The 15166-nt window shown below is 41.2% G+C and overlaps 1 protein-coding gene across 1 annotated transcript in view; it reads right to left on the bottom strand.

Moving 5' to 3' along the window:
* The window catches only part of LOC306814055 (transportin-1-like), a 134967-nt gene extending 120165 nt beyond the window's left edge, over nucleotides 1–14802 (bottom strand). The window contains 4 exon segments of the mRNA XM_079329761.1: nucleotides 3466–3615; nucleotides 11706–11781; nucleotides 14378–14491; nucleotides 14655–14802. Coding sequence (XP_079185887.1) covers nucleotides 3466–3615; nucleotides 11706–11781; nucleotides 14378–14482 — 331 coding nt within the window. The 5' untranslated portion in view covers nucleotides 14483–14491; nucleotides 14655–14802.
* Nucleotides 14803–15166: the final 364 nt, after the last annotated feature.

Genomic DNA, 15166 nt, shown 5'->3' with positions numbered 1-15166 from the left:
AGAGCAGAACACACCTTTTTAAAAGATGTTCCCAATCCAAAACTGCACCAATTAATTTCTACACTAACATATTTAATTTCTCACAGAAAAGAGCCCTACCACATTGTTCATGTAAGGTCACACACTGATCTACCAGGTTTCATTACAGAAGGAAACAGAAGAGCAGATGCTCTAGCAATGCCTATAGAAACTGCAAATGTCCCTGACATCTTTGCTCAAGCAAAGCTGTCACATGCATTTTTTCATCAAAATGTGCCCGCTCTCATGCGAATGTTTAAACTTGCAAAAGACCCAGCAAAAGCCATTGTAGCAACGTGCCCAAGCTGTCAAACTTACCAAATACCCTCTATGGGTACAGAAGTCAATCCCAGAGGTCTGAACAGCTGCCAGCTGTGGCAAATTGACGTAACCCACTTCCCATAATTTGGGAAGTCCAAATACGTGCATGTGTCAGTTGACACGTTCTCTGGAGCAGTTTTTGCATCAGCACATGCAGGAGAAAAAGCCACTCATGCTATCAAACATTTTCTCCTAGCTTTTGCCACTCTGGGAGTTCCACAAAAATTTAAAACTGACAATGGTCCCGCTTACAAATCTCGAGATTTGAAAAAGTTTTTCAGTGAATGGGGAATTGAACACACCACTGGCATTGCTGCAAACCCCACAGGACAATCCATCATAGAAAGAACTCATCAAACCCTCAAAAGAGCCCTCAACCAGCAACAAAGAGACACAAAAATTTTATCTCCAGTTGAAAGACTTTGCAAAGCTCTCTATGTTATCAATTTCCTAAATTGCACAGCTTCAAAACCCGATCCCCCAATTCTTCGTCACTTTTCAAACTCCACACAAGCCAAACTCACTTTAAAACCACCAGTGCTGGTAAAAGACCCAGAAACACACCAAATTTCTGGGCCCTTCCAATTAATCACCTGGGGAAGAGAATATGCTTGTGTATCCCTGCCATCTGGTCCAAGATGGTACCCAGGAAAAAACAAAAAAACATATCTGGGCACGGTAAAACAAACTTCTTCAGGCACCAAAAAAAATTCTCCTGAATCAAACACAAAACCTCCTAAAGACCAAACCAGCTCTGCATGGAGACGCAGGCATCACAGAGCACTCATATACCAAAGGAAAAATACTCCTGTCACTCGACAGCAGACAAAACAGAAAACCAAGCAGACTTTAGCTGCCTCAGATAAGCCTTAAGCTGAAATTAAGTTTTTTGTAGTTTTAATTAAAAAAATTATTAACCTTTGTAAAAAAAATTTTTTGTTTGGTTGTTTCACTATTACTTTGGTTAAAATCCCTAACCCTATACCCAATTTCTTTTTGTGTTTAGTGTTAAGAAAAACGGGGGGGGGGGGGGGGGGGGGGGGGGGGGAAAGGACAAAATCCTCTCCCTCCTCTCTACAAAATAATGAATTTTGCTTGTATTTCCTATCAGAAGCCTCATCCTTGCTCAAAGATGAAAATTATCTTCGTTGATGTTGTTTTCACTGCTGCTGGGATGCTCTTCAACATACCTCATGCTTTCACCTAGATGAGCCCACAACCCAGCCACAATATTTGGGTGACCTTAGCAAAGACATTAAAACAAGATAACTTGTGTTTATCCCTAGGCAGCCTTGACAATCCACTTTCCACATGTTTAGTGGGAATTCCATTCACAGCAGATGAATGGCCCATTCAAAACTCAGAACTTCTCAGCACCACAGGTAAGAGACCCAACCCCGTGGACACTTGGGATGATTGGACAAAAATTTTGCCAAATGCTCTTGAGGAACCCCAAGAATTAGATTTGCTGGGGTCCTCCAAAGCAACATACTGTCTCAAATTTTACTTTAAACGCCCAAAACAAAACATACAGTAATTGGATTTGCACAAAAACACATACAGAAAAGACATATCACCCATCAACAAAGCATACTATTATCCAGATTGGTGTAATTACACCGCTCCCACAATTTCAGAGTCCTCGCTTCATCCCAAGAAATTGCCCAAGGGAATGTTTCTCATCTGTGGTGATCGAGTTTGGGCCGGAATCCCCTCTCATCTCCAGGGGGGACCTTGTAGCCTTGGCAAGCTTTCTACCCTCACCCCCAACATTACCTTATAACACAATTGGAAAAAAAATAGCAATTCAAAACGTGAAAAAAGATCTTACACTGAATTGGACGAAAATTGTGACCCCAGAATGTACATTTGGAACAAACCCAAAAGAATTGCTGCCTCCCTGTTTTATCCATGGGTAGCAGCAGCAAAAAACCTTGGTGACATTGACCATTTAGGGTGCTGGCTCAGCAAGCAGGCCAATGCTACATCTGCTGCTTTGAGTGACCTTTCGAAAGATGAAGAAACCATAAGACATGCAACCCTGCAAAATCGGGCAGCAATTGACTTTCTGTTGCTTTCTCACGGACATGGCTGCGAAGACTTTGAAGGAATGTGCTGTTTCAACCTGTCTTCCCGCTCCACATCCATTCAAGAAAACATCCAAAAGCTGAAAAACCTCGTGAAAGACTTCAAAACTGAAACCACTCCAGACTGGGTCAACAACCTTTTTAGCCAATGGGGACTGACAGGATGGGCTTTGTCCTTGGTCAAAGGAATTGTGTGGATTTTTACTGTTATTCTTGTTATGCTAGCTATGTTTTCATGTTTAGTTCAATGTTTTAAGAAAATTGTTAAAAACGCTCTCTTTGTAAATACAGAGAGAGGAATTGTAGATGTTACACTCCCTAAAGCATACCCCTGGGATGCCATCCCATGAAACAAAGAAATTCCTTCAAACGAAACCCCCCCTCCCTTATCGAAAACCCTGTTATCGCTTAGGATTTCTATTGGCTCTTAAAGTTACAATTGGGTCTTTTCTTACTTAGAGTTTTAAGATAATTGGTTAGTTTGTAAGTTGTAGTTTTTATTGGTTAGAAACTCAATCCTCTGGAAACCTATATAAAGTCTTTTGTTATCTGATATAATTAGACCGTTGTAGCATCTCCCTTCGAGGACAATAAAGTTATCCTCGTAACTTTCCTGAGCAGTGTCAAGCTTTTCTTCTTCGCTAGTGAGTAGCTGAGAACTCTGCATCCAGGGTTCGGAAGTACCTGGACTCAGGACTGCAGACCCCGGGGTTGGAAAGCACCCAACTCTAAAAACAGCTACAGTCTAAGGTATAAAAATTGGCAGTAAGCCAAATTTTAGCAGATTCAAGTAAACTTATGTTCAGTCACATTTCAAGAGATACGAACTGAATTTCTAATTCAGGTTTAAGAGAATAGGAAGGAAAAATATATTTGCATATTGACACTGAAGATTAATATCAGAATCAAATAGTAGTGTAGTTGTAACAATTATCAGAAGCAAACAGTTTTAGGAGTTTAATAACTCTCACTAGCACAGCTCTCACTTATATCATTAACATTTTCAGTGTGCAGAATAGAGTAATAAGAGTAAACTTACCTACAGTAGCTCTAATTAAGGGAGAGGAATCACCAATATTGTTCAAACATTCACTTTTAATGAAGTCAGTTACCCCATTTGGAAAGTTGTGAAAATGTGCTTTTACATTATTCTTCAAGATGAGACCACTCAAGGAACGTGTTGGCTCATCTGCAACAGAAAATAATTGTGTTTATAACTTCTATCAATTCTTAGGATAAAGTAAATTTGCAGAACAATGGAACAAGATCAAAGCTTACAATGACAAATATTAATCTTTATTTCCTTGTCCCTCCTTTGAAATACAAACATAAATTTACATAGCAAAGTGCTTTTAGTTTCAGAGTTCACTTGTGAGCAGGTTCATGTTTGGTTCTTCAACCAAGGGCATAAGTAAGTTGGTATTATTTCTGAAGCATGCTGAAAGTGAGATGCAATGTTCTACATAGAAAGCATTAGTTTAAGAAAATTTAAATTTAAAGTTTAGAGCAATCCAAATCAGCCAAAAAAGCTAATTTTAATCAGCATTTTAGCCTTTGGTCTGTTGTGCACCCCCAGCCTACCCACTGGTGGGGTGCTGTGAGAAGCAGAAAAGGCCATGGCTCTGCGTAAGCCCTGCTCAGCAGTAATAAAAACATCCCTGTGTTATCATCACTGTTTCAAGCACAAATCCAAAACACAGTCCCATACCAGCCACTGTGAATAAAATTAACTCTACCTCAGCCCAAACAAGAACAGAAACCCTGATTTGGGCAAGAAGTAAGGATGTTTAAAGTTCATTTGCACCAAGAATTACAGTTTACAAACAGATCTATTCTAGACCTTCAAAACTATTAACATCCCTGTACTATGTTGCAATACAGGATGTGGCCAGAAATGTGTATTCTATGACCATCTGTTGAAGCTGGATGGGGCAGTGTTCCTTATCTCTGTTGCACATATTATCTGCTAATGGGCCATCTTTAAAATCAGCTGGGGCAATCATCTTTATCTTTTCCACAACCCATCCTCCCTCCAGGAAGATATCATCTCTTGATGGGCCATTAAGTCCCACTGTATGACTGATAAAATTACAGCATCCCACTGGGAGATGCTCCAGCCAGGGGGAGGAGCCAAGCCTTTCCTACCGAGATAGAAACTGAGATTTTGGACACCAAGATACCTTCTTTTCCACTGTATTCCAGAGGAAAACCGGACCTTTCCAGAGGAAATCCCTGGACCTTCAGAGGAAAACTGCACCCTTCTACAGGAGCACTGCTTCAACTGAACCACATCTGCCACTGCAGGAGGAATGTAGCCACCATTTAATCAGACTGCTACCAACACCCTGACTGACTGATGGGGTGTCAGGTTGTCTTCTGACTGTCAGTGTTTTGGGATTGTTCTTTGTAATACTGCACTTCTATTTTAATTTTCCTAGTAAAGAACTGCAATTCCTAATTCCCATATCTTTGCCTGAGAGCCCCTTAATTTCAAAATTAGAATAATTTGGAGGGAGGGGGTTTACATTCTCAATTTGAAAGAGAGGCTTCTGCCTTTTTTGGCAGACACCTGTCCTTCAAACCAGGACAATCCCCAAAGAAATATAAGAAAAAAAGAGATATGACTTGTTGTAATGCTGGGCCAAATTTAGGCCGCAGTGGACATGTCTCTACAAATCTGGGCCTTGTGTGTGCACAGCTAAAAACTATATTTAGTTGCTATGTTTTGCTGTCTAGTTATTTTTCTGCATATTTTACTGTTTGTTTACACGCTTCTTTCACATGCTAGCTGTTTTCGTGTATTTCTTAGTTTAGACCAGTGTTTATAACAGGTGCACAGCATGAGACAATTTTAGGAGTTTTTCGATAATTTGTTGAAACCCCCCCCAAGGCCGCTGGAACATAAACTGTGATAAATCGGGAGAGAAGACATTTAAAACACAGAATACCAAGATTAGAAGATTCAAGATAACAGGACCAGGGGAAGATCCTGAAGACCACCAATTACGGACTTTTAGGGGCTTGAATGGGTGGATCAATACCCTAAAATTACCAATTGTAAACTCTAGATGTTACACTCCCTAAAGTATACCCTTGGAACGTCATCCCATGAAACAAAGAAATTCCTTCAAATGGGACGCCCCCTCCCTTATTGAAAACCCCGTTATCTCTTAGGATTTTTATTGGCTCTTAAAGTCACAAGCTAATTGGTTCTTTTCTTACTTAGAGTTTTAATATAATTGGTTAGTTTGTAAGTTGTAGTTTTTATGGGTTAGAAACTCAATCCTCTGGAAACCTATATAAAGTCTTTGTTACCTGATATAATTAGACCGCTGTTAGCATATCCCTTCGAGGACAATAAGGTTATCTTCGGAACCTTTGCTGCATGGTCTGAAGCCTTTACACTTCGCTAGTGGGTAGCTGAGGGTCTGTGTCAGGAGTTCAGAGATATCTGGACTCAATGCTGCAGACCCTGGGGTTGGAAAGCACACAACCCTAAAAACAGCTACAGTAAACTGTGTCCCCACATGGGTGATGGTTCTAGAAATGTATAATTAGGGTGAATTGCAAACAATAAATCAGCTTCTGCAAAATCATATTGATCTGCTGTCCAGAAGTCCAGTTTTTTCTCGCATTAACTTTTAAATATAAAATATTTAAAAACTTAAAGTTAGTGCATCATAAGACAAGGACTTTTATCATACCCATAATGACTGACTAAGGGCCACTAAAAATACTTTCTAGTACAGTCAGTGCTAATTGAACAAAAATGTTATTTTTAAAAAGAGGGACTACTGCAAGAATTAATTTTAATCAACTGATTATGAGTTCCAAAACCAGAATGCTGTATACGAGTATTAGAACAAGATTTAAAAGTACATTTCAATCTTCCTAAAGAAGCACTAATTTTTATTAGCTGTAACTATAAATATTAATGTACCAACATCGCTCTTATATAGAATTCACTAACTTCATAAACCAGGAATCCACCTGATGCATATATATTTAAAATAATTCTATAACTTTGCTATACTACAGGTTTTAAATGGCTACCAACTTCTAAACAATGTAAAAAATAATGTTATTGCAGAGCACTGCATCTCAAGGGCCAAACACTTTTCTAGGAGAACAGATTTACAATTTTAAACAAAAATACCAAAAGCTAGATGAGCGGACATACCTCTGTCAACTACAGAATGTGGTTATGAGATGTGACAAGTATTATTATTATCATTATTCCCTTGTACTCAGCACTGGTGAGGTCGCACCTTGAGTACTGTTTCCAGTTCTGGGCCCCTCAGTTTAGGAAAGACATTGATATGCTTGACCGTGAAGAGGCAACAAGGCTGGTGAGAGGCTTGGAACACAAGCCCTATGAAGAATGACTGAGGGAGCTGGGGTTGTTTAGCCTGGAGAAAAGAAGAGTCAGAGGTAACCTTATCACTCTCTATAACTTCCTGAAAGGTGGTTGTTGTCAGATGGGGGTTGGTCTCTTTTCTCCAAGCAGCAACTGACAGAACGAGAGGACAGTCTCAAGCTGAGTCAAGGGAAATATAGGTTGGATATTAGGAAAAAGTTTTTCACTGAAAGAATAATAAAGTACTGGAATGGTCTGTCTGGGGAGGTGGTGGAGTCACCATCCCTGGATGTGTTTAAAAAAAGACAGGATATGGCACTCAGTGCCATAGTCTAGTTGAGGTGTTAGGGCATGGGTTCGACTCTATGATCTTGGAGGTCTCTTCCAACCTAGTAATTCTGTGATTCTGATTATCGTGATTATTATTATCATTATTACTCAGCAAGTCAAATAAAGTCATTTTATCATTTTGCTTAAAATTTTGAATATGTCAATAACAAAGGTCAGGTGGAGAACATCCTAAAGGAGGACATTCCTACTTGAACTCTTGATCAGTCTCATGTTTACCTGAAATGTTCTCTGAATTCAAGGTAAAATCTCTTCATTAATTATTACACTAATTTAATATGCCCTATTATTATTTCCTTGCATATCTATAATACACTGATAGGTATGCACATATCCAAGAAATCCAGTCCTCCATAAGCAGTTATTCAGAATTAATGTTGTGTCTGGCCAGGAAGGAAGCCAAAGGAGTTTTCCTTTTATTTACATGCTGTTTACAGCCCTTGCAAGCCACAATGAAAGCATTATTTTTAGCAGCCACAGTTAGAATCACAGAATCATTTAGGATGGAAAGGACCTTTAAAATAATCAAGTCTAACCATTAAACCAGTACTGCCAAATCCACCACCAAACCATGTTTTCAAGTGCCGCATCTACACAGCTTTCAAATCCCTCCAAGGATGGTGACTCCATCACTGTCTTGGGAAGCCTATGCCAGGGCTTGACAACCCTTTCATTACAGAAACTTTCCCTAATACCCAACCTAAACCTCCCCTGGTGCAACTTGAGGCTATTTCCTCTGGTCCAGTCATGTGTTACCTGGGAGAAGAGGTCAACCCCCACATGGCTACAACCTACTTTCAGGTAGTAATAGAGTGATAAGGTCTCTCCTGAGCCTCCTTTTCCCCAGGCTGAGCCCCCTGAGCTCGCTCAGCTGCTCCTCATCAGACTTGTGCTCCAGACTTCCCCAGCTCTGTTGCCCTTCTCTAGACATACTCCAGCACCTCAATGTCTATCTTGTAGTGAGGGACTCAAAATTTAACACAGTACTTGAGGTGCAGTCTCACCAGTGCCAAGTACAGGGGAACAATCACTGCCTTGGTCCTGCTGGCCACACTATTTCTGATATAAGCAAGGATTCCATTGGCCTTCTTGGCCACCTGGGCACACTGCTGGCTCATGTTCAGCCACTTTGAACCAGCACCTACAGGTCCTTTTCCACAGGGCCACTTTCCAGCCACTCTTCCCCAAGCCGGTAGTGCTGCAGCTGGTTGTTGGGACCCAATGGCAGTACCTAAAGCGCAGCCAGGATGAAAAATTATGACCAAAGTCTCCTCTAGCAACCCGATAAAGAGCAGTCCAAAGACCCTTTGAGCTCTCCTGGCCCACAGTAGCTGCAACCAGCAACCTACCTTAGTGAGGCCTCTGAGACTCAGCAAACTCTTAAGTTTGCTACACTCAGAGGATCATTGAACAATGATAAATCCTGGGCTGATACCACCCTCCTCAAGGCTTAAGCCCTCACCCATTGAGAAGATGAAAAGGCATCTGAAGTGTGTTTCACTACTTTTGAGAGGAATTTTAAACAGGTACCTTGCACAGACTTTTTATATCTGTGTGCATGTAAGTGCGAATATGCTATAGGAAATGTGGGGGAAACTGCTCTCTGAGATTCTCAAGTACTTTAGATTTGCAAATTAGGCCTGTAAGCAAGTTACTGTTGTGCTACAGCAAATCCTATATGAAACATTTGCTAAATTGTTTAAGTTATAAATCAAGTTAAATGCTGTTAAGGTGCTGTTGAGTTTAAGATAAGTATCAATCAGTTTAAGAACTGTTAATTTTAAGTGCTGTTGGGCCTTTAGGCCATTAGTTTTTATCCTTACCCTTTTGTCTCCTCCCCCCCCCCCCCCGACAATTTTGAGTTTATTTCAGTTTAGATTGATCGACTCTGGATTTTTTTTTTTTGTTTGATGTCCCACAGCATGCCTTAACCACTAGTTAGTAGAGTGAACTTTGCCAACAAAGGCTGTTGTGCTTTTGCTTTTATTTTAAGCCTGTTTTTACTCATACCTTTGCCGGTAATTCTTTAAGTGATCTTAAAACACTCATTCATGACACAGTGGGAGCACTAAAGTGGGAAGTACCATTCCTAAACCATGACAGCCTTATTTGATGCCCAATGTGCAGCACAAAGGGATGAAATAACAACAACACATCTGACCAGAGAAGGTTGGAAACTAATTTTATCTAACCATTGGTTGTATTAGGTGTGGAGCCACTGGTCACAATGTTGCTTGGTCTGTTTATGTGGGTGTGGTACCTAACCCTGTGTATGTTCCCATATATGCTCCTTGTAGTGCTCTTTTTCACAGCATGGAAAGGGATCAGGATTGCTTTGTTGCTGTACTGTAAAATATCTCTTTATGACATGATAACATCAAGTGCAATGAGGGATGTGTATTCAGTGTTGCTCTCCTGCCCTGGCCTTGGGTGCTACCTTTGGGAGTCCATTAATAATTGTACCCAGTCTCTGGGGGAGAAAAGGGGAGGATGATTTTCCCCAGCCTTTAACCCCCTTTTCCTCCTTCAGGCCTGTTACAGCAGCTTTTGGGAATTTTGAATTCCCTTTGGATGTTAAGGAAAGCATGTTCTTGTTGTTATGTCTGCCAGTTCTCCTCAGTGCAGTCCATACCATGTTTAGAGTTAAGAAAGAGGTTTCTAGGCAGGTTATTAAAATATCTGCCATTAGGGTGGATAGCCATTACAGATTGTCTTAGGTTGCAATACAGGATGTGACCAAAAGTCTGTATTCTATCACCATCTGTTAAGACCAGGTAGAGCAGTGATCCTTATCTCTGTGAGAAATATTGTCTGCTATTGGGCCATCTGTTAAAACCAGGTAAGGCAGTCATCTTTATCTTTTCCACAACCCATCCTTCCTCCAGGGAGGCATCTTCTGTTAATGGTCCATTAAGTCCCACTGTATGACTAATAAAATTACAGCATCCCATTGGGAGATGCTCTAGCCAGGGGGAGGAGCCAAGCCTTTCCTACCGAGATAGAAACTGAGATTTGGAACATCAAGGTAGTCTTCTTTCCACTGTATTCCAGAGGAAAGCTGGACCTTTCCACATCATTACTGGACCTTCAGAGGAAAACTGCACCCTTCTACAGGAGCATTGCTTCAACTGAACCACACCTGCCACTGCAGGAGGAATGTAGCCACCATTTAATCAGACTGCTATCAACACCCTGACTGACTGATGGGGTGTCAGGTTGTCTTCTGACTGTCAGTGTTTTGGGATTGTTCTTTGTAATACTGCACTTCTATTTTAATTTTCCTAGTAAAGAACTGCAATTCCTAATTCCCATATCTTTGCCTGAGAGCCCCTTAATTTCAAAATTATAATAATTTGGAAGGAGGGGGTTTACATTCTCCATTTCAAAGAGAAGCTTCTGCCTTTATTGGCAGACACCTGTCCTTCAAACCAAAACACTGATCATTACCAAGGAATTGCCTGAATTTTCCAACTGGAAAAGGCTACACTGTGCCATATATAGTTTGCACAAACATCCATAAAAATAAGACAACAGTAAGTAACTACATTATATCAGAATTAAGGCTTCAGAATGAATATTCTACAGACATAATATTTGGACAACTCTAGGATGTGATTGTGTGGTTTCAAGTAGGGCAGAGTTAATTTCTTCTCAGTAGCTCTTACAGTGCTGTGTTTTGGATTTAGAATGAGAATGGTGTTGATAACACGCTGATGTTTTCAATTTTTGCTAAGTCATGTTTGTCCTAAGTCAAGGAATGTTTTTCTTCGCTCATATTCTCCAAGTGAGAAGGTTCGCAAAAGAAACTGGTAGAAAGTACAGCTTGGACAGGTCATCCAAACTGACCCAAGGGATATTGCACATCATAGAACATCATGCCCAGTATATAAACTGGTGGGAGTTATCCAGAAGTATAGCCGATCAGGGTTTGGGAAGGGGGGTCTGGCATCAGTCAAAAGATGGTGAGCAATTGCATTGTGCATTACTTGTTTTTCCCCTTTTATTATCATTATTATTATAATTTACCATTATTACTGCATTTTACTTTATTTTCAATTATGAAACTGTTCTTATCTCAGCATGAAAGTTTTACTTTTGATTCTCCTCCTCATTCCAGCAGGGTGGGATGGAGAGATAGGGGTTGAGCAAGCAGCTGCAACAGTAATCTTCTAAATATTTAATACATGGATTACTAGGGAGATCACAATCTCAACTGGATTTAGCAGCATGTTTTATAACGTGTATAGTCAAGATTCATCACCATGACGTGCAAAGTTATTCTACTATTTTGCTGTAGTCTGATAGAAGTATGATGCTCCCAAATTTTTTTAAGATTTCATTGAACTTTTAGAATGGAATCTCTTTCAAGACTGAAACTACTAGCACCATGTTATCAGATATTTTTCCACAAAGATTCCCAAGAGGATAAAGAGTTCTTCTACATGGCTATGGAGATCAACCCACAAGCACACAGAACACAGAATTCAGTTTCATTTTTCTTTAAAGCAAAATAAAATAATTTTTTTTTAAAGGAAAAAAAATAGAATAAAGCAGTCAATATCCCAAGAACTTACCTTCAGACTTCAACTTTGTAAGAACAAAAATCAGGTAGTTGTTGAAATCTGGATACTGGTTGAGTTGTTCTAGTTTCTGAAGAGAAAAAACTGTTAAGGAAATTAAAATCTTCACACCCAGCATTTATAGCTTTCTGAATACTATGATTAAGTGAGCTATGTACTGCTGCATCATTTAAAAATGCTATGACTATAGGCTCACAACATACAGGCTATGAACAATTTGAGAACAATTTATGCAATTTCATACTGAAACAGTATCTTTTTAGTTATGTTGAAATCTGAGAAAAGAATCCCAGAATAAACACAGAAATTCCCACCCTCCCCAAACCCCCTTCATTCATCTGTACAGTTTTAGATTTCAAAATTTACACTTAAAAGCCAACAAAACCTAAGGAATCCACTGAGACACAATCGCGTAATACATAATTTTTTTACTCCACAATAAATAAAAGCATTTCAGCATTAAAATACAACTATAATGATTTTTATAAGCTAGTCACTTTCATATTAATCATATACATTTTTTATTATGCTAACTAGCCAGTCTGAGCTTTTAACTGTGAGAAGCTATTTCATTGTAAATGCCCAAATATTTGTACAAAGATGTTCATGTTTATCCATGGTCTCTTTAAAAAAAAAATCCTGTACACAAAATAATTTTCTAGAGTGACACCTCTCTGAAAAAGCATCTTACTAGCAATACCAACCTCTTTACTATGTTCTCTGGGGCAACTGCAAGAATTATTATGTTTCTAAACAGTTAGAAGGTATGTAGCTGTTTTTTCTAAAATTTGTCATTCCTTTTACTTCAAATTTCTAAGTATTCTGCCACCGCTTGCTAGAACAGCATTCTGGTATTCTCCTTGTATCTTGTTCTCACACCCTAGCATTAATTAGTATTATGCTCAACAATATTTTAAGTCATAAGTATGCAGTTACCAAATATACTAGATATCATCAGTATGGCAAACAATGAAGAAATTTAACAAAAAGTTATTTTTAGAACTAGTAGGATTATTTGCTTCATAGGCATTTATTTTACTTGCTGTACAGCTAAAGCTCTAAATATTCAAAGTTGCTAAACCCTAGCCATACATATTTATGTTGACATTGATAGCCCTTCCACTGATCAATAGCCAGATGCCATTATTTGAAGCAGACCTTTGAAATGGAATTTTACATGAAAGCTACACTATAATCCCTGTTGCTATAATAATCTTTTAATTTGAAATACTAAAGAGCACCTGTTTAAATTTGGGGCATTATCAGAACACTCAGCAACTTCTGTATAGTATTTTTCATAGAAAGCAATACCATCTTAAGAATCTGAAACACAACTGCAAAAACAAGGCGAAATCTACCTTCACCTTTCAGGTAAGAACAGAAGCCTTCTAAGGTTTGACCACATCTACTAGGAAAGCCTAGAAGTCGAGCAAATTTGGCTTCAAGCTAAACTCCTGACACAACATACATACATATTCTTACATACATAAATAAGTTCTGTTGCCTTTTGTGAAGACCTTCAAGCAAATGTCTTAAATAAAAAGGGATCAAGATGCTAAACTCATATTCTTCATAGGAAGATATCCTTTCAGGACTTCTAGATATTTTAAAGCAACTCTATAGTTAGCTCAAGGAACAGGAGACAGTAGATGACAGCTTTATTTTTCAAGACTTATGCTTCTACTAGACTTAATGCAAAATTTTCCTTTTTCAATCTTTGTTCCTTAAAACCTTGCTATTTCATCACTTCTTCAATCAAGAGAGGCATGAGGGGGAACAAACAACATCCAAACAACAAACCCAAGAATCCACAACACTAATGCCAAATGCACTGCAAAGCTGCACAAGCCACATAGGGTAGATTTCATTCTTCTTGTGAGATGCAAAAAGTGTAACAAACAGTAGTATTTCAGGCTCAGGATTCTAGACAAGCAGAAACATCCTCACAACACAGCAAAACACGGTCAGAGCCAGCAGGTCACCGAGAGCGTGCAGTCGGCTCCACCAGGAACATTCCTCCCACCAACTACGGCTTTCGCCGTGAATCCTAGCGCCGAAGTAGTTTAGGAAGCCCCTGCTCACCCCTGCTTTGCCGCAGGGGCGACAGCTACCCCGCGCCGCATCATCAACTCAGCCTGGCGAACAGAGGTCCGCCCGCTCCCCCGCCCCAGCCTTCACGGTGGGATCTGCTGAAGATGAGGGCTAGGTGCTGGCAGAGGCCCAGCATGGAGTAATCTGGAAAAGCAGCAGATACCAAGCAGCCACAAAGGAGCCAAGACTTAAAAAAAAAAAAAAAAAAAAAAAAAAAAAAAAATTGGAAAAACCAAACAAACAAACAAAAAAACCCCGAACGTTGGCTCGGGGCTCGCAACAGGTGCTCGAGCTCTTGGCGGGGAAAGGCGGCCCTGTGGCCCATAGGCCTCCTTGGCGGTTCAAATGCCGCGCCACGGCCACCCGCTCAAGCGGAGGCTCAACCCACAGCGTTGGCTGTGGCGGCTCCTCGGAAAGGCCCGGCCGCCACCTGCCTGCCACAGCAACTAGCCTGTGGCCGCGCTACCCCTACCCGGAGCCCCCAGCCTCCCTAGCGGTCGCCCGGACGGCCGCAGCTCCGCTCTGCCTGCTCCGCCCGCCTGCCTGCCCGCGGTGTAGGCCTCGACCAAGGATACTTGTTGAACCGCTCTCTGCGTGGTGGTGTCCGGGGACTGCGATTCCTTGAGCAGTTGCAGGATCTGTAGAAGCCCCTGTTCGTCAGGCTTCCACTCATACTCCATCTTGGCTTGCTGAAAAAAAAACACCAAACAAAAGGCCGCGATTAGCTGCGCGGCAGGCCCCGGGAAGGGAGGGAGGAAGGGGAGGAGGGGAGGAAGGAAGCAAGCACGCTAGCTAGCTGCATGACACCCGGCCTGCTCTCACCCGAGCCCGGCCCCACAGGACAGCACTGACCTGCTCCAGTACACGGACTGAGTCACGGCAAATTTGCAATCTGCCTCTAAGAGCCGCCTTGCGTCCTCCTGGGTCCTAGCGCCGCGCACGCCCCGCCCGCCAGCGCCGCCGTCAGCCCTTCCCCAGTGTGTTCCACACAGTCAGGAGCCTGGGGGCGACAAAAGGCGGACCCCTCAATTCCGGGCGGAGGAAAACGGGGCGTCTCCTACACAGCCCTTCCCCATCACCACCTGAAACCAGAGAGAACATCCTAGCAGCCCCGACAGGCAAAGGGCGAAGCAGAGCCTCAGCCCGGCCTCCTAGAGACAGCTGCGGCCACGCACCTGCAGCACCTGTCAGCGACCGAGGAGGCTGCAGTCCATGACGAACTGGGGATGCGAATGCAGACCGAAGAGTTAAGAACGTGGTACCTGCTTTGCCGTCTGCTTTACTTCTACATTATTTAGTTTAATGATGGATAGATTTCATAAGTTCTCAATGTCGTGTAAAGAGGGAATAAGACCAACTACACA

The sequence above is a fragment of the Erithacus rubecula genome (genome assembly GCF_903797595.1).
Source record: "Erithacus rubecula genome assembly, chromosome: W".
NCBI classification, from domain to species: domain Eukaryota; kingdom Metazoa; phylum Chordata; class Aves; order Passeriformes; family Muscicapidae; genus Erithacus; species Erithacus rubecula.
This window is presented reverse-complemented; position numbering and strand designations above follow the sequence as displayed.